The sequence below is a fragment of the Streptopelia decaocto genome (assembly GCF_964273445.1).
Source record: "Streptopelia decaocto genome assembly, chromosome: 5".
NCBI classification, from domain to species: Eukaryota; Metazoa; Chordata; class Aves; order Columbiformes; family Columbidae; genus Streptopelia; species Streptopelia decaocto.
Genome location: NC_138659.1, coordinates 69,814,806 through 69,835,057, shown reverse-complemented (window position 1 = coordinate 69,835,057; position 20,252 = coordinate 69,814,806). Strand labels below are relative to the sequence as shown.

General features: G+C 44.2%; 1 protein-coding gene across 1 annotated transcript in view; it reads right to left on the bottom strand.

Moving 5' to 3' along the window:
• Window positions 1-15,089, bottom strand: part of DOCK1 (dedicator of cytokinesis 1) — a 273,982-nt gene extending 258,893 nt beyond the window's left edge. Inside the window, exon 1 of the mRNA XM_082054440.1 lies at window positions 14,961-15,089. Coding sequence (XP_081910566.1) covers window positions 14,961-15,006 — 46 coding nt within the window. The 5' untranslated portion in view covers window positions 15,007-15,089. The remainder of the gene's footprint in view (window positions 1-14,960) is intronic.
• Window positions 15,090-20,252: the final 5,163 nt, after the last annotated feature.

The window sequence follows — 20,252 nt, the reverse complement described above, 5'->3', positions numbered from 1 at the left end:
ATGCACAGCTAACAAGAAGCACAATCAAGAACATTCAAATCAATTTTTAATATTAAAAAGTCCATTAACTGAAACCCATTGTAGGCAAGAAGCAATCACACCACCCCCAGCTTTTAACACCAGCTTCTGCAGAAAAAGCAAGATGCTGATTGCCACAAACAGAACGTTATCTAGAGGCAGATGCCTTGGCATCTGTCTTCTGGCAACGCAGAATCACAAAGCGAGTGAGTTTTGATGTTCCCTTGAGTTTCTCACATTTCACCGGGGGACACTAAGAAGTGATAACTTGGCTCTTGCTGCGATGGGCCCACGGGCAACATCCTCGGAGAACAAAAAGCATTTGAGCAACATCCTCAAAGAACAAAAAGCATTTGAGCACGCACGATGCTTACCACCGCACAGCTGAAGAAAGCACTTCTGTACTTTTAACTAACTGGAATTCGAAAGCCAAAATCTTTGCAAAATATGCAAAAACTTCAATATTGCTATGCGTAGAACGCATCAGGGTATCTGCTGGGCATGAAAAGGAAGGGTTAAATGCTGGAGGGGAGGAGGAACTAGTTCAGCTTAAGGTCAGTGCTGGCAGAGGGTCAATGTGTTTGAGCTGGTCATGAGTCACCGCCAGGCCCCGTATTGTCAGACGGAGGTTCCCCAGGAGATGACAAGTGGCCAAAGCTGGCCAGGCTGCAGCTCCACACCCGTTCCTGACGTGCCTCCAGCTGCACGTCCCTGACCCAGCACCACCGTCCTCCCCAGCGCTCGGCCAGCAGCTCGGCTTGCTCAAAACCTCAGCGCTTTTTCTGCAATAGCTCCGTGAAGAGCTTGGAGCAACCACGGAAGACCAGCAGTGGCAAAGCAACGAGGCAGCAGCACACGGCCAAGGGAAGGTGACGGCATCAGCTTCAACTGACGCGGACCACAGCCTTGCACTGGGCCCTTGTGGCCAGGAAGGCCAATGGTACCTGGGGTGGGTTAGAAGGGGGTGGTCAGTAGGTCAGAGAGGTTCTCCTGCCCCTCTGCTCTGCCCTGGGGAGACCACACCTGGAATCTTGTGTCCAGTTGTGGCCCCTCAGTCCCAGCAGGACAGGGAACTGCTGGAGAGAGTCCAGCGCAGCCACCAAGATGCTGCAGGGAGTGGAGCATCTCCCGTGTGAGGAAAGGCTGAGGGAGCTGGGGCTCTGGAGCTGGACAAGAGGACACTGAGGGGTGACCTCATTAATGTTTACAGATATATAAAGGGTGAGTGTCAGGAGGATGGAGCCAGGCTCTTCTCAGTGACAACCAGTGACAGGACAAGGGGCAATGGGTACAAACTGAAACACAGGAGGTTCCACTTAAATATGAGAAGAAACTTCTTCATGGTGAGGGTGGCAGAGCCTGGCCCAGGCTGCCCAGGGGGGTTGTGGAGTCTCCTTCTCTGCAGACATTCCAACCCGCCTGGACACCTTCCTGTGTAACCTCATCTGGGTGTTCCTGCTCCATGGGGGGATTGCACTGGATGAGCTTTCCAGGTCCCTTCCAACCCCTGACATCCTGGGATTCTGCACAATTCCATGAAGGTCCCAAAAAGAGCAGCACAGTTCAAAACTGCCCTGCCAAATACAGAAGCAGGTGCAAACACCCCCAAATGCAACAAGCACAACCTTAACACCAACTCATGCAAAGGACTATGTCAGGGTCATGTGCACAATGCAGGCAAACCCTTAAGTCCTTCCCAACCCAGCACTCCGGGCTAAACCAGCACAAATCACGGTCCAAGTCTGCACGGGCACCAATGCTCAACCACCAATTGGCAACTTGGCGCTCACAGAGGACACGCAGCTTCCCAAGAGGCTGGGAGCAGCACTACTGGTTGTGGATGACGGACACAGCTCCTCAGCATCTTCATCCTTCACGGAATGAAGCAGAACCTTTAGGAAAACATCTTTTTTGTGCAAAAGCCAGCAAGAACGAAGCCCAGTTACATCTGCATGAGGGTTTTAACAGCAACAATCCACACCGCGCTCATCTTCGCTCCATCTGAAGATGCTCGACACATCAGTCTCTTGCTTCTTCAAGCTTTTCCCTCGCTGTTGCAGCAGGTCTCTATTGCACCAAACATAATTTTGCAAGGAGGGTGTCTTTTACTGAGCTTTTCTATAGCAGTGAGCTTCATGTCACAGCTATATTTTAATGGGCATTTCAATGACTATAAAAATCAAGTTCAACACAATAAAACTGCTATCACGCTACTGCGAGAATATTTAGCAAAAAAACAGCCCCTGCAAGACACTATTCGCTGCAATATAGAGCTGGTGATGCAGAGCAAAAAGCCTAAAGCAAGGGGAAAATGGGGTGATGGGAAGAAGTTTTCATCTCCTACTGTTTTTCCTCCCCAGCGTTTCCACAAGGCAAAACAAAAATCAAAATTCCTTCATTGCTTTCTCAGGAAAACTTATGGAGTAGGGAAAGGAGAAGAAAGAGTTTCAGGCTTTTTACACATCAAACATTACTCCATTTATTTTTACTTGCCATCACCTTATTTGTCTCTCAGTTCTTCAAGCTGTCTCCAACAGCAAGAACTACAGAGAATGAGCACAGATCCAGAGTCCAATAATCCCTGAGGAACTTGTTCTGCTTTCTTAGAAATAACAGTCAGGAAGAAGAATTACCTGCTAAGGAACCGCAGTTTCATCCACCAACACTTTCTCCTTCCCACCACAGAAATTGGAAATACGTGTTGTATCTTTTACCAGAATTAACGGGAAAACGTAACCATGGAAATGACTCAAACAGCACTGAATGCATTAAAAGATAAGAGCAGCATTTTGCAAAAAACAGGGAAAAATTGTTTCTCTCCAAAGCAGTAAGGGATCACATGCCTCGTGCCGCTTTCAGAGGGTGCTGGAGTTGGCTCAGCTGCTCTTCTCAACAAAGAGTCACTGTCGGGCTCGCTCCGGGCCACCGAGAGTCCATCTCTGACCATCAGCAACGGGGTGTCCTGTCCTGACAGCTCCCACCCCACAGCTCCACCATTCCCACCTCAGGGGGACTCGCTGAACCCACACCGACTCTTACGTTCATTCTAGAAGAAATAAGGAGAAGGATAACTACTCTTTAAAGACCCAACATCACATTATACTCTATAAATCAAATATAGAAACGTATGGGAAGCGGGGAAAAATCAGAGTAGCGGGACACCTGAAAGCTCTGCTTACAGATGAACTCTACACCTTTTTGCACAATAGGAATGTAAATTTAACTTTATCAGGAGTTAATTTGATAGTTCTAAAGCCTTTTCTAGTCTAATTAAAGCTGCTCTAGCCCAATAATCTATCACAAGCGAATGTGGGAAATTCAGAGGAGAATTTCCCCATTGCCAGGGCAGCCATCAACCTACTAAGGTGACCCTTAGAACTACAAACCTTCATTCTCCAGACCTCAAAAATCACCCTCGTTTATTCAGAACAGCTCAAGGCCGTAACACCTTACTTGCAAGGTATAACCACCTGAAGAGAATGTATTTTAAACATGCTACTGACGATCACATATATTCATTCTAATTGGGTGGTTAAGGTACCACTAACCCAGCAGTGTTCAATTCATCCATCACTTCCAGGACCTCTACCTCTAAACCAAAATTATTTAGAAAAATAGTGATAGCTAGAGCATTGTACACTCAATTCAAGTCCCCATGTCCAGCAAAACGTTTTTAATATATAAATCAAGACACACCAGTGCTGGTTAAGCTGGGTGAAAATACCCTATGAGACAGCTGGACCATTCTGCTGAGGACTCGAGTCCGCAGCCTGCGGGCTGGGGATGGAGGGATGCTGAATCGAGTGGGGACAATATTTGTGCCATTTTCCTGTAGGAATCTCACTTACTCCTCTCGATAAGGAGCCAGATACAGTAAGTAGGGAAACATGATGGTACAGCCCAAGACTTCACTAATGTTCACCAGTATTTTACCTTTTACCAAGTTTACTCAGTCATTTTTCAATGCTATCAGTACCCTACCCATCTCATCAACACTTGAGCTGGCATGCAACTCTTCTATTCCACCTCTGCAAAAATATTTTACACTTTCCACACCACGCACCTAAATGTTACAGCAGCACTATTATAAAAACATAATATATGAACTCCTTATCTTACAGTTTATACTTTGATGTAAGAACAGCTCTCAGATCAGCACACGGCTCTATAGATGGTATCACGCTCGGGCTGTAAACGCTGACAGTTATCCCTATATTTTAGATATTCAAGTCCTAAGAGTATTAGAACTTGTTGCAGTGTTCAGCCAAGAACACGTTCACCTCTGTGCGCTCTAACTGCAGAAACCAGTAACCACGGCATTAAGCCCAAACGGTACTTTCTGTATTCAAGGCACAAATCCGAACCAGCTAAATCACTCAGTTATCACAGTTCAGTAAATAAACAGAGGCCTCTTTCGCAGCAGAAGTTATTGATAAAAATCTGTTAATAAATCATTTCACGAATACATTCAACTAGAAAAATCAAACACAAGCTGAACCTACACAAAACTTCTCAAACTGCAAACAGTACCGTAACTGCGTAATTCCCTCAAGTCTTTATTAAAATGTGCTTAGCTGGCTATATCCAGTCCAGTGCTTGCTATTTTTTTAGGAATAAAAATTCCCACCCCACAGAGCTCAAAGTGAGCTACTTCGGGCATTCCTCAAAGAATCAATTGCTTCTCAAGTAAGTTTCTTTTTCTCCTGAATAAAACCTTGCTAAAGGGATGCCCATCCCATTATGTGGGCAGCAGACACTGACTAAACCAGTAACTCCCCAGCGATGCTGCAGGCACAATTACAAGGCGGCACTGGTTTAATGAAGGATTTGTTATAATCACATTAAGACTTGCACGTGTGGTCCCTGCATCGACGTCCCCATAGCGTGATTCAGCAGGAGACAGACCGGATCGGATTAAAGAGTCCAAAGTCCTGTTCCCATGATCAGTATTTTAAAGGCAATTCTGTATTAGCCAGCACTGAAAAAACACCCTTATCCAGGAGCACCAGCAGTCCTGGAACTCTTCGGGACAGTAACGCTTAAAGTGATTCAATTTAATGAAGCTGCAGATGTCCCTATTGCTGAGATAAACATCTAATGCTTTCTCTAATCCTTTTATAATCTTAGTTACAGCCAAACACTCAAGAACAAAACCAACAAACAAAAACAAAGCATAATACAATAAATACCAAAAGAATATTTGGCTCTCCATCAAAAGTTTAGGGTGGCTGTTTTGTCCCGTTTGAGTCACACACTATGGAAACTACTGTCTAAGAAATACCTCTGCACCACAAAAATATGAGCAAGAACAAAAAATGAGCAAGAGCAACTGTTTTCTCATCAGAGGAGCTCAATAAGTGCCAACGCTGGAAAAGGGATCTTCACCCATTGCTTCAATCCCTTCCAGTGCTTTGTCACACGTCACTAAATTCACGTGAAAAACGAGCTGCTGTGTTTGGGAGCAAGTCCCACTCTCGCAGCAATCCTGAGTCACTTTTCTGCCCATCGCCTGGGAAGTCCATGGGAAAAAGGCTGTTTTCTTCATGCCAAACTGTGAGCGAGCAGCATCACAAGAAACACCAAAAAAGTGCAGGACAGACCTGACCAAAGTCTCCCAAGTCTACTCCACCTAAGATTCTCGGCCAATGAAGCATTGGGACGGCCATGATGGGCACAAACCCAACACTTCCCATCAACATGAGGGGTGAAACGGGCAGCCAGGTAAGCAGGACAGAAGGAATTCCACAAGGACAACAAGACAATGACGCCTGCAGAAAACTGGTGGGCATCTGTGCATAAGGATAAAATATGAGAAAGAATAAAGGTTAATTAAAAATCAAGAAGCATAAAACAGATTGAAAACATACAATGGAAAATGACCAGGAAGGTAAAAAGCTTTTGTGTACAAACATACAGGACCACATAAGTGAAACAAGAGCTGACGAACAAACCCTGTTTTAGCTCTTTATATTACATAAAAACAGTAATAATTAAAAGTAAAAATTCCACTTCTCGCCATCCTGATCTTTGTTTTTATTTGTACGCTCATATTTTGGGAGAATAATCTTATACTTAGTCAAGAGACAGTTTAAAGGTTCCCACAGACCGTTATCTACAGCTTTTTCCCGGCCCAAGTGACATGTGTAACCACATCTCTACTTAGTCAAAGCTGCAGTGCAACCTCTCCTTTAGAGGCCAGTATTGATGGGACATTCCAAGGCACTGCCCTGACAATCCGCTGCCATTTCAGGGTCATCATTTGTTCGCAGGAGTCATATGCACAGCAGATTGTTTTCTTAAAGCAACTGTCCCTTTAAATTGTTCGCCATCTGTGTCAAGACTTGGAAACTCAAATATCATCAGCTACTTCCATCTGGCTCAGCGTCGAGATATTTCCTGTTTCAGGGTCCACTACAGGAATACTTTTTATATTAACAGTCGCTTTCATTTCATTTCTGATATGCAGCCTTCGCTACAAATACTTCCACCACACTGAAGCAGAAGCAACTCCTCGGTAAAAGCACCAATGTTTTAAAAGCTGCCACTACTTTCTCCTGCGCACCAGCTGGCGTGGCTGAGATGTTAAATGCTAAAGCATCAGCTGGCAGGCAGGCATTATTATATTTTATACTATTATATTAATTCTATATAAAATATATTTGTATTATATAATTAAGATTATTATATGTTATTATTCCACATATGGAAAGCAGGAAAACGCTCCTCTACTAACACAGCACAGCTGAAGGTCCTTGCGCATTAGGGCTGGGTACAGTCGGGCGTCATCGGCTCCTTGCTCAGCACCAGTTACCACCTCCTGGGACCCACCGGCTATTCAGCTCCATTCTCTAAACATACGTTATTTTATTACGTTCAACTTCAAATGGAGTGATGTCAGTACTTCCGTGCTTTGTTCAGAGAAGGAGATGGCAGGCAGGACAAACACAAACACCTCATGCTGGACTTACGAAAAGTATCTGGATGCTCAAAGAGGCTCTCGGGCACCTTGAAGCCCACGTACTCTCCCAAACCCCAAGTGCCCACCTGCACCCCCAGACACACATTTCCAAAGCTGCCCAGGAGCTGTAACTCCATGGAGCTCGGCTGGGAACCAGGGAGGAACTCGCCACGTGAAGCCACGAGCTCCTCAGGAGGGGACTGTCCCACTCTGCTCTGGTGCGGCCTCACCCGGGCACTGTGTGCTGGGCTGGGCAGCACAGGATGAAAAAGACATAAAGCTACTGAGAGTGTCCAGAAAAGGCTACGAAGTTGGTGAAGGGTTTGGAGGGGAAGCCATATGAGAGCGGCTGAAGTCACTGGGGTTGTTCAACCTGGAGAACAGGAGACTGAGGGAGAGCTCATGGCGGGAACAGCTTCCTCAGCAGGGGAGCAGGAGGGACAGGGCTGAGCTCTTCTCTCTGTGACAGTGACAGAACCCAGGGAATGGCAGAAGATGTGCCAGGGAGGTTCAGACTGGACATGAGGAAAAGGTTCTTCACCCAGAGGTGCTGGACACTGAACAGGCTCCCAGGGAGGTGTCACGGCCCCAACCTGACCGTGTTCAAGAAGACACTGGACAACGTCCTCAGACACACGGGGTGACCTGTGGGGTGTCCTGTGCAGGGACAGGAGTTGGACTCCATGATCCTCGTGGGTCCCTTCCAGCTCAGGACATTCTCTGAATCCTTCACGAGGAAGGACCATACTCCACAATGCCATCCATGATGCCTCCACACAGGCTCCTGCTTTACTACAGCACTTACCTCAGCTTGGAGCTGCTCGACAAGGTTTTCAAGCCCAACACTGATTGATTTGTGTAGCAAAAACACTGAAGTGACACGGCTACTGCAACACTAGAGATGTACAGAACAGGGTGCCACAAGAAACCACGTGCCTACAAGCCTATATACCAATTACGCACTTTTACACCCATTTGTGTTCATAAATTACACAGCAAGCCCTGTATTGCTTATTGCTCGTGTTTTCTACTGGGTAGAAAGGCATTTTGCAACTCCAACACCCTGTGGTAAAATCAGCCACCACAAACCTCTGAAAACATGTTATTAAAAAGGTTTATGCTAAAATAATATAAACAGTACTCTAAATAAAGCAGCAGTGCTATGAAATACTATTAAAAAAATCCCAAAAATTCAAGTATCATGGCCAATGGTTACTTCAGTTATTCATCCATCTGTTTGTTTTGTTATGTATATGGATACATGATTACACATAATAGTTCTCAATGTAATTATTTCAGTTTAGTTACAAAGCTATATGGAGTGGAAAAATATTTCCAGAGATATTTCATATTTGCTGATGAAACTGAAATTCAGCAACTGCTGCTTCTTGTGTTATAAGTCTGTACATCAGAAATCAGCTTAAATGCACAAATTACACAAACACGGGAAGATAAATAATACTATAAATATATAAATGTTTTCACAACTACAGCCTGAAATTGTAGATAAAGTTTCAGAATTGCAAGAATTATCTCTTTTTGAACATTCTTTTGGTTTAGATAGGGCATGATTTCAATTCCCACACACACACACTGAAGGAAGGAAGTATTACAGTAAGTCAGTAAGGAATTCATTAGAGCATTATTCAGAAAACAACTGTTGCCAGAGTAGCCTTGGGATCTACCACAGGCCAGGAAACACAATTTAAAATGGTTTTAAGATTATTTATTTATTTATTCATTTATTCATTTATTTATTTATTTATAAATAAATAAATAAATGCGCTAATTTTTCGGTGCTCCATCTCCCTGCCAAACAAGACCCATGAAGAAGAGCAGCCCATGTGTTTCCTAAAGACAGAAATCAGCCAACATGGAATGTTTTGTGAGAGTTTCCAACTTGCAACAAATAGAACAGAGGCAGGAATGACATCTTTAATTGAGTGAATACTTTAAAACTGGATTAGCACTAGTTCCTCAATTGAGCTTTGATTCATTAATACAAGTCAGCTTTCAGCTCTCTATCTAAAGTGGGACACATCTACAGGTATTTAACAAGAAGTATTGGATTCCAGTCCTGAAGGACCACTAAAGGATTTGACGAAGCGTATCCTGCATGTGCTGTACAGCCAATACTGGACAAACTCCAGAAACACAAATATTTCAAAGAAAACTTATGGCAATGCTCCTGCCTGCAGTTGCAAGCTGACAGAAACACTTCCTGGAGACATTGGTTTGACTTCAAGTTGCATCCAGTTTGCTTTCCCCTCCCTGAAAGCTTTGCCTACGCACAAAGGAAAACGTATTTATAATACAAAGAAAGCTGTGCCAAGTATGGCAAATAGTCCGAAATTAAGATCGTATCAGTGCGCCTAAATTGAGCATTTATGGCAAGTGAGACACAAAGGGCAAAACTACAAAACCCGCCAAGGCACTATGTGAAATTCAGAAATTGTTCTCCTCCTGATAATACCAAACCAATAATCTCAAATTAGGACGCAGTAACATTGTGTATGATGTAAAATGTAAAACCTCACCATGTGAATATTCCCCTTTTATTTTCTAAGAACAAGAATGCCAATCACTAGTGGAAAAATTCCTAAACTGACCATAAACTTTCTCTGCAGAGCTAAATAAATGCTCTGTATTGAACCCACAGGCAGCCAGCTGCCTATAGGAAGTCAGTATGTGCTCCACGAGGAAAAAAAGACATATATATTAATGGTAAACCTGTAGAGGAAACATTTCTCAGAAGAATCCCAGTCTGCAATGGTGTCCCTGACCTGAACAAAGCCAACCCCAGGAGCACACCCTTGCCTCCACTTATCCGCTATATTTAATCCTCTCCAATCTGCTGCTTGCAACAAGTGATTATTGACAGAGAGACTTGCAACTGCCAAGTAAACTGAGCGTAATCAAGCACATGCCTACAGTCAAATTAAGGTCATTAATTTAGGAGAAGTAAGCTTCATCTATCAGTCCTTCAGCTCTGCTTCATGTGATGCCATGGACAGGGAGCACAGACCTGCATCCCTTCAACAAGCAGGGAATTAAAAGGTATTGTAAGATATCAAGGGAAACTCTAAAGTGGGCATGCAGTAGGGCACGTTGTCTACAGGAGATTGAAATTGCATGTGCTTTCTCAAAATGGTCATACACTGATAAATACATCAGCACATGTTCCATGGGCATTTCATTTTTTCTCCATCGGTTTGGGACGTGTCAGAGCACAGTCCTGCCACCAGTAACGGCACAAAGGTAACGTCCCGTCCCACCAGACGGCTCCAACCCCACAGCACAGCATCACTAAAATACAACTTGTTCGATTCTTAAAAACCTGTCCTTCCCTGCTTTAAGGCACAAATACATAAGCACAAGATCATCAACTCTCTCAGAAGAGTCTCCACATGTCACCACCACTCATGGCAGCAGGGGACGGTAATCTGGGATTCCACAGAAGCTTAAACCTGTCTTAAACCACGGCAGCCCTCCCTCCAGCAGCAGAAGCGAAGCAGCAGCGCTTGGCCATAGCGATTCTGTGCTTTCAATGGCACTGCTCATACCAAAATCCTCTCCCTCCATTTCAGAGAGCCATTACAAGAACCTTCCAGTTGCAAAACTTAAATATCACAACCTTCATACCACCACTCAGTCCACCAACTTGCTATAACCCTCCCCTAGTAATAGAAAAAACTACTTCTGCAGACTTGGTTTGAAAATACGTCTATACACACCTTCAGAAAAGCTATCCCCATCTCAGAGAGGCCCTAAAATATCCAAACATGGCCAAAGTCGACCCTGATTCAAAGCATCTAAAATCAGCTAGTTACGATTCGCCCTGTCGTGACACACAACAAAAACTCACCAGTAAGAAGCAAAAATACAGGAACTCCCAACTTACGCGGCTCACAGTAAAACTGGGTTTGTAGGTTGTTAATTTTGTTTGCTGGTTTTGTTTAGGTTTTTATTAACGCACATGCAGACACACACCCCACGCAGTACAGAGCGTATCTGAGCAGCTCGCACGATACTGGCCAAGGACTGGGAACAACAGATACCATCTGCGGTACTCGCAGAACCCTGTCCACTTAGAGAAGAGCCTGAAGTGCCACAGAACTGCAACAATTGTACATCTACAGTCTGGAAGTACAGACTGTTTTTAAAATGTCCTCGACCTATATATTATCTTTGACCTAATACATGGCATTAAGAAGCACCTACCCAGGCAACACGTGCTGTCCTGAAGCAGTAACACAGCGCAGCTCCCTGTACAGATATCCAGACCCGTCTTAATCAAGGTTTTGAATTGATGAGGTTGTCGCAAGCCAGCTCAGGTTGCTCAGAGCCCCGTCCAGCCTGGCCTGGGATGTCTCCAGGGATGGTTCATCCACCACCTCTCTGGCCAACCTGGGCCACCCTCATTGCAAAGTTTTCATCCTTGAGAGCAGAAGTCTCATGGACAGGAAACTCTCCTTATACATCTGACCATGCACAGACAGGCAGAGCACTGTTTTTCTATTTCCCCATTTATTAAAGAGGAAAAAATAAAAGGATTAAACTATCACAGTAGTGGTTTAATTACACCATATCTGCATACTTTTGAACACAAAGTCATTTCAAATAGAATATTTCTAGTAACCATAGGAGCGCCAGTTCTACCTCTTACCGCAGCTTTAAGTCCAAAGGAAAAGGGTCAAATGACAGTAGAAGTCAAGAGGACTTGCAAGTTACTACAGCTACTTTATGTTAAACCAGGCTTGCACACTCCCTAAAGCAGCTCATTCCATCTCCTCTGCACTGGCACCAGAAAGTTACAATTCTCGCATCACACCAAGAGCAGGAGATGCGAGACCGAGCAGCCGCGCTCCACGGCCACTCGGGACATCGAGGGTTCACAGCGGACAAAAAGCAGCTCCTGGGTTTCTCAGAAAGCCCCTGGTGTTCCTGCTGAGAAAGTCATACAACCACACGGCCATCTCACCACCTCCACGTCCTCCCCACCGGAGAGATGGAGCACGAGGAAAGCCACTCCAATTAAGCCGATCGTCTTCCTGTTTTGGATTGTTCCCGTACATTAATCTACTAAGTGCATTATCCCATTATACCCACACCCATTCCTCATCCAAGCTCCCCGCACGCCGAGCCCTGAACTCTCTCAGGAAGCGGAGCTGAGTCACGCTCACCACTGCCTGCTGAGATAATGCCCGCGCCCTCCGCCGCAGCCATCCTCGTTTTAAGGCAAAACGCTCATTTTGTACGAGTGCTGGACGTCCAGCAGCATCTGCAAACCCCCCTGGGCACAGGGGAGCGGGCTGAGCAGCGGGAGCGTCTCCTAAAACACTTGTGTCCTACCGCAATCCCAGTATAGGTGTGTCGCAGTGATTTATTCCAACTGCTTCCCAGCAAGTCTTTGGCACTTGAGATGTTAAGAAAGCTTAGTTGTGCACAGGAACACACTAATAAGAGGAGGAAGAAAATGTATATATATGTATTGCTATGCACATGCGTATATTTTATACACAAACGTTCTATATTTATATACGCACTCATCTGTACACATACACACATTTCTGAGCTCCCACCACTGCAACAGAAGTAACACAACCCACAACAATAGACACCTTCCTGTTATTTCTGCTGTAGCAAAATGCACACACTTCGGCTATTCCATACAAGTCTGACTCAGATGGCAGTTCAACTGACAATCCAATTAACACCAATCAACAGTTTAATTATTTGGGAAGAGGCAGATGTTTCTGTTCCACTATTAGACAATACTGGTCTACTGTTGGTCTCCAGGACTGGCCATGCCAAATAGTTTGGAAGAAAAATTATAATTAATAACTCATTTATTGGCGTGTTCACCTTAAGAGTGCCTTCAGCCTTTCTCTTTGGGACTATGTTACTGCCACACCAACTCTCCACACCCTGAAAGCTTCACAAGCAGCAAAAAATAAACCACCAGAAGTCTCACAGGTCACAGAAGCACCTTTTTCAAACAACACGGAGATGCGTAAAACATGTGCGACCAAACTGAATATTCCCCTTCCTCAGGAGGAAACCAGGTGACACCAAAAAAAAGCCATTCCTCCCAAAACGGTGTCTAACAGCATAACACAGGCGAGTAAATCGCAACGTTCAATTAGTTTTAAACCCGATTTTATCTCCTTCTAACACCACATCTACTTCCAACTCGCACACCCCTGCGGTTCAGCAGAGAAATTCCCCAATTTTGCTGCGGCCCTTCCCTCTTGGCAGCAAAAACAAAAGAAACTATCACAGAAAACACACAAAACCATCATAAAACCACAACAAACTTCTCTCCAGAGCAGTGGACACAAACAAAAAATACCAATGGAGCACATAATCTTGTGCTTTGCGAAACTGTGAAACGATTATTTTTTTCTTAAAATACTTTTAAGTCTAGTTCTCTTAATACACATACAATTTCCAACACTACATATCCAAACATACTTAAAGTATATTTCAAAATACTCTGTTTATTCCATGCTTCTTATTCTCTCGCCCTTGCAAAATCACTTTCAAGACATCAATTCCTGGAAAACCAGGTCTGGGCAATCACAGAGATGAGTTCCTGCAGAAAATGAACTTGCTTGCGAGTGCCCCTGGTTTATAACCCTGGTGTGTATGACATGACGATTTAGTCCTTCCAATCCCTCCAAAACACCCCACGCACCCCACAATACGAAGAAGGTATTTGGAAAACCAAATGAGCGTCTGCCATCTGTAGCACTTTTGTATATTTCTTCAGCGCTGAAATTTACTCGCAGCTCTCACCCGTGTAACTGCCCAGCCAGGATTTGCCAGTAATTTACAAGCCATGCTCTTGTTTTCTAGGAATGCACACAAAGCATTCAAAATTAATTCCAAAATTTCACTCGGGCTCTACTTATACCCAGAAATTCCCTTCAGCCCGCTCACGTTGTTTATACAAGGCCAAGTTGTGGGTAAATATGAAAAGTCACTCTTCACAACCAACACAGTCTAGGAACTGTGGTAGACGTTGAATTTCCTATGTCCAAATTGAAGTCAGATTTATTATTTCCTTCCCCAAGACAAACGCTCTCACACCCGTGAACTTTTCTCCCCCATAACCCCTAAAAAAAAAAAAAGCTTTTGATCCAAATGAACCATCTTCAACATCAAGACACTCCATCTCTGTACAATGCTCCCCAAAACCACCACAGCTGGGTTCTGCTGAATTCCTGCGGAGATGTTTTAACCCCCCGGCAGAGAACAATCCCCCTCTGTTTGAGAGGGACGGAAGAAGCCGAGTACGAAATGGATCCCCGGACAGCGGCGCGCAGGGGAAAACCCCTCATCTGTATGAAAATCACACTCCCTGCAAAACCAAGAGCCCTTTCCCTTGGCAAAACCTTCCTCTCCCAAGGAGGGATGTGGGATGATGGAGCAGCACCCCGGGCTGGGGGGATTCCCAGCGCCCCTGTGCAGTTTAAACCCAGGATCCAGCACTGGAAGCGGATCCTGTTTAGGAAGGGAAACAAAAAAGAAACCAGTAAAATTAAATTAAATTAAAAAAAAAAAAAAAAAAACACACAACAAACTCAAATCCCTCTACTATTCAAACAAACGTAGCACTCGGGAAGCAAAGGAAAACATACAGGAGAGAGAGGAAGGGCAAGTTTTTAGCGAGGATGACTCAAGCGCAGGTTCCCCGGCGTTTCCAGCCAACTTCTAAACTTTCCCCCGGCAAATCCCCGCCGGGCGGGGAGCGGCGGGGCCGGGGCGGGGAGCGAGCCCGGGGGGAGCGGAGGGACCCCGCGCGGCGTCCCGGCCCCCGGGCGGCCCGGGGGGCTCCGGAAGCGGCGGGCGCTGCCGCCCGGGGGAGCGCGGCCCGGGGCGGCCGCACGGAGCGGGGCTCGGCCGGACAGCGGCTCCGGGGGAGCCGGGGAAGGGGAGAGGGGTTCCGCAGCGCAACAGGCGGGAGCGGGAGGGTCCTCACCTACGCCGTATTTTTCCTCCCTTTTGGTGGGAACCCAGCGGGTCATGGCGCTGGGCTGAGGGGGGTGCCCGAGCCCCCGCTCCTTACGCCGCCATTTTCCCACCGCGGGACGGGAAAAGTTTCTCCCGACGGCGGAGTCATGTGGTGCGGGCGGAGCCAGCGGGCGGGAGCGGCGGGAGGAGCGGGAGAGCGGCTCGGCCCTCCCACGGCCGCCTCTGCCGCCCGGGCAGCGGCCGGGGGGTCCCCGGGGGGGTCCCTCGCCATGCGGGAAGAGGCCGGAGCCCCACCGGGCTCGCACCGGCTGGCAGAGCCGGCTGGGTCCCCACACAAAGGAGAGCGGGACGGGGTGGTGCCTCGCAGTCAATCTCCTTAATGGTATAATTAGGTACACCTGGCCATACTCAAAGGAGAAGTTTGTTTCACAGAATGTCAGGGGTTGAAGGGCCCTGGAAAGCTCATCCAGTGCAATCCCCCCATGGAGCAGGAACACCCAGATGAGGTTACACAGGAAGGTGTCCAGGCGGGTTGGAATGTCTGCACAGAAGGAGACTCCACAACCCCCCTGGGCAGCCTGGGCCAGGCTCTGACACCCTCATATTCAAATGGAACCTCCTGTGTTCCAGTTTATACCCATTGCTTGGTGACACAAAACCAGCTCCGGATGAAAACAACGTGCCTTTCCTCAGCGCTGCGTTGCCAGGCAGCTCCCGCAGAAGGATCTCAGTGTGTCCCTGAGAAATTACCCGCTTTGGGGGGGGTTTTTTAGCTCCTGCTCTGATCTCTCCAGCCACCTGGCCCTTGAGTTTTTATTTCTGCTTCCTTCCCAGGGATGCGGCACTAGAACAAGGTTTCTGCTCATGTTTAAGAGTAGCAGACTCTCTGCATTTGGGTATTGCCATGGTGATGAGCCCCAATTCCTGAGTAAATCCTTCCTTGCCCATCACGATTAGAAACCACCTGATTTCTAAACCTAAATCAGAAACCTGGTACAAACTTAACATCTCCTGGCTAATTAGAGTGTGGGTTATATGATTACAAAACATGAGCAAGGGAAATGAGCGAGCTGATCCCAACCAGTCTTCGGCAATGGAAAGTAAAGGCTGTAAAAAGTAGTTAGCAGAAAGCAGAAGGATAACACTTGAGGGAAATAAAGAGAAGTGAAAAGTCTGCCTGGCTGTCCTCTGTTAGGATTAGTCGTCCACCAAAGGAGAAGCTCCATACCGCAAATTTAAGAACGAAAGTAGATCCTCTTTTGAGGTCTGGGTTGAATCGCTTTTCTCTGCTCGTATTGTCCTGTATCATTAGGGTGTCAGTTTCCACAACAGCGTTGGTTATTGTCAGGTTCTGAGACCAAGTATTCATCTCGAACACCTGAAGGAGTCTGCTCTGTACTCCTGTACCTTCCCATTTCCCATCCTTCAGAGTTGTTTCCCAGGTCACCACCTGCACGTTCAGACTGATCTGAATTTCATTGCTCCCATCCCGCAGAATCCAAAGGCCATTGCAGAGCGAACCTTTATGCATCATGCCCAGGAGCGAGAAGATCAAAAGTTTTCATATTCAGCTTCATGGTTTATCATCGTTATCATCGTCATCTTTATCCTAAATGATTAGAGTCTTACCAAAGACAACTTACAAGCGAGCTCTTTGATTCAGCAGGTTTATTTGTATAAGATAAAGTGAATTAACTGAAATAATGGACCTACTTGCCGTGTTCCTGGAGTCATCTTTGGTTTTCCGTGCAAGAGAAAGGAGAAATGAAATGGAGAAGCAGTGCAGCAATAGTATTTATTTCTAATGATGAGTGTTTTGCAGTTCTCTACAACTAGTGCGGTAATTTTGTGGTGTAACAAAATGTTATATGTGCTGCAACACTCCAAAACTCAGCAGGTATTAGATGATTTAGAGGGTTTTTTAAGACTATTGCTGTAATAATCTGTAAATCAGGGAACCCGATTGCCTTTTAGTTTAGATCACTGATAGCCAGCGATCAGTTCCCTGAACACCGTGGTAGCTTTGCAGATACAGGATGTGAACAGGGGATACAAAGCAGCACTCTGATGTTAATTGAAACCTGCAGATAGCTGTAATTAGCTAATAAAGTGAGTTATTGCTATATTCTATCCTTTCTGGGCCTCAAGGTTCCAATCTGAAACTCGAACTGGTATTTGTTTCTCTTTTGGGGGAGGCTAAAGCAGCACGTTTATGAGAAACGTACTGCTGACAACTTTTCTTCAGGTGTTAACTAAGGGTTAAATTAAATTCCCACGTAGATTGGCACTTCTTAGTCCCAATTTACACGTAGATCTGCACATACCCAAGATTAAGTACACTCCTAACGCAGGGAGTACCAGAGTCAATAAAATGAAAGCTAAAGAATTACTTACAGCCTCTACATATTACATATTGAATCCAATGGTAAAATTTATTTTGACATCAGTGGAAAAAGCTGTTTGTCCTGTTGTCTGACCATGATCCCTACCAGCAACACCACAAATAATCCCATGACCAACACAAAGCCTCGCTGAGACCACTGGGGGTCTATGTGTGTTTTATTACTCTTCACGTTTTCATTTGGATGAAAACATGTTATAAACAGTGCTAATGACATCAACATTTTGATAACCAATCAAAAATAGTCCTCTTAATTCACAATGTATAAATATCCCAATGCTGGGGTTTTTACAGCTAGGAAAAAATGGTAATGGGATAGGACTGGAATACCGAGAAAATAAGCTATTTGTATTTTCCTCCAGCAAACATAATATAAAGTATACACCCCAAAAATATTTTTCATTAAACGGTAAAATGTTCAAGCTGACATATTTTACATACTTAGGCGTAATATGTTTCTTCACACTGTGCATATATGTTTTTCGTTTAAGAAGAGGAAACTGAAAAATACTTCTTTCCATAAAACCTGAAGGTTTTATCACATCATTATGTCAGCTCTTTGCATTCTCACCTTATTTTTTTAATGCATCACATTGAATTGGAGGCACTTGTCTTGGAGCAAAGAAACATTCCTTTTCATAACATTAACTGCAAGAAATCCAAATGAAGTATTTGGCTGTGAATGATATTTGAAATTCCTGTCACAGAAATTAGGTGCATCCTTTGAAGGGGATGAATGGAAACAGAACTGCTGTCCTGCATGAAATGTATTTGCAATAAGTAAGAGATCATCTATAAATGTACAGATGCAATCAAGTTATATTTCATACTTATTGCATATGACTACACAAGAGGAATGGTTGTTCTGTCTCAGCTAAATATCACAGTGTTTGTAATATGTTTTTTTTCATTGTCAGGCCCTGTAGGTAAATTCAACATTTTCAGTCCCAACATATAAATAGTTATTCTACATACACCATGCAAATTCCTTTTGGAAATATTGCTCCCAGGAGGAGATGTGGAGGACCTGTACAATAATATAATAAATGTTTTGTATTTCTATTTCTATTAAAGATATTCTGTTGGAAATAATATTGCTCATCATCTCCTATTGCTCTATGATTTGCATTTAGGGGGAACGACCTCTATGCTTTAGATCATTTCTGTGAAGAGCAGCTGCCTGTGTTTCACGTTTGGGCAGACACAAATTCAGAGATTTTTGTACTTGATGGAAAGACACTTAAAAAATACTGATTTTTGTTTGAAAAAATACATTTTTCTGTTTGTGTGGGGTTTGGGTGTTGGGTTTTTTTGTGGTGTGTGTTTGCTTGAGGTCGGGGTTTGTTGATGTTGTTGTTGGGGGGTTTGGTTTTGTTTTGAATGGATTGCTCCTAATCAGAATGAAGTATATGAGTTCGTGTTACTTAAATGACTTCAGCCTTGGTCTAACATGTATCTACTATATGCATTATTATCTTGGGGATCTCTTGCAGACAAATGCGGAGAATTTTCAGGGATAATTAAGAAGCCAAATCTGAATTTCCTTTGATGCTCCTGTTGGCTTCAGCCAAGTTGTGGCATCTATAAACCCGGACAGAAGTTTGACAACAACTAGAGGGATGTTTTGTGCTCTTCCAGGCTTTGCCCATGTGTTTTAAAAGGAATGCTCAGTAATCTTTACTTTTCCTTTTATAGAAGCATTTTAACTATATATGGATGTGTCTTAAGCTTTTCTTCTAGCAGGATGGCATTTGTGATGGCCAGCGGGCCAGATGCAGGACGTTGGTTGCCAGCAGAAACATTCAAAAGCAACATTTTAATTTATATAGCTACTGTGACATATATTACGTCACACTGGTTGAGTAACTTTTGGATGTGTTGAAAAGGGCACCTCTCCTTCCATTCTGCTGACTCTTCATCAGCTCTTACTCCCTTCTTGCCTTTGAATTTCTATATTTACAGATTATGGGGTTATTAGGAATATAAAGGGCAATTAATTATTTTTAAGTTCAGAAAGGAGATAAAGATACTCAGTTCAAAAACGAGATAAAGACACTAAGTCGTTAAGTATTTTTTTTTATCAAACTGTTCATGTTTTAGCCTAAAAAATGGGCTTGGTTGTATGTAACAATAGCGATTGTTTCATAAGTTATGTTCCTTCAGAAATACTTCAGGTGGTTCTTAGTGTATTACACCGAAAGTGATACAATGAACAAGACATCTTCAGTGGGCTTGATGTTTAAATGCAAATGTGTGAACGTCTCCTAGCTACGCTTTATAAATACACAAGGGTTTCCAAAGCGATGTGTTTTAGGGAGGATACGATTATCACAGATACAGCTTAGCTTACACCCTCCTATTTCATCTTGTGCTCTAGAATAGAAAAGTGTTATATGACTTTTACAGTGCTACAAGAAATGTGTTTTCATTTCTACAAAAGGGTTTTATACAGCTTCACTGCAGCCCAAAATTTCACCCAATCTAGGTATGCTGGTTTATTTCCAACACTTTATTTCCAGTACTTATCAACATGACCGAGAGACACTCACCTGAGTGATATCTTGTAAACTCCAAAGCAAACTAAGCTTATTTTTTATCAGTTCCTTATGAGAGCTGAACTTTAACCCTTAATAGCACCCATGAGTGAGTGCTCAGGAGTATCATTACAAGTTTTACAGTCAAGCCCAAAGCAGTTAAGCGTAACACAAATGATTCCAAAACATAAGCTAACGTATAGTTTACTGTTATTTAGTGGTCACCTGATCCCGTACGACAGCTTCAAATAACCAACAATAAAAGTTTTTATATGGTCCTTTTTCTGTTTACTGGTATATTTTACATATATTTGATATTTGTACTCAAAATGAGATTATGAACTGCATTTACATCTTTGGCAAG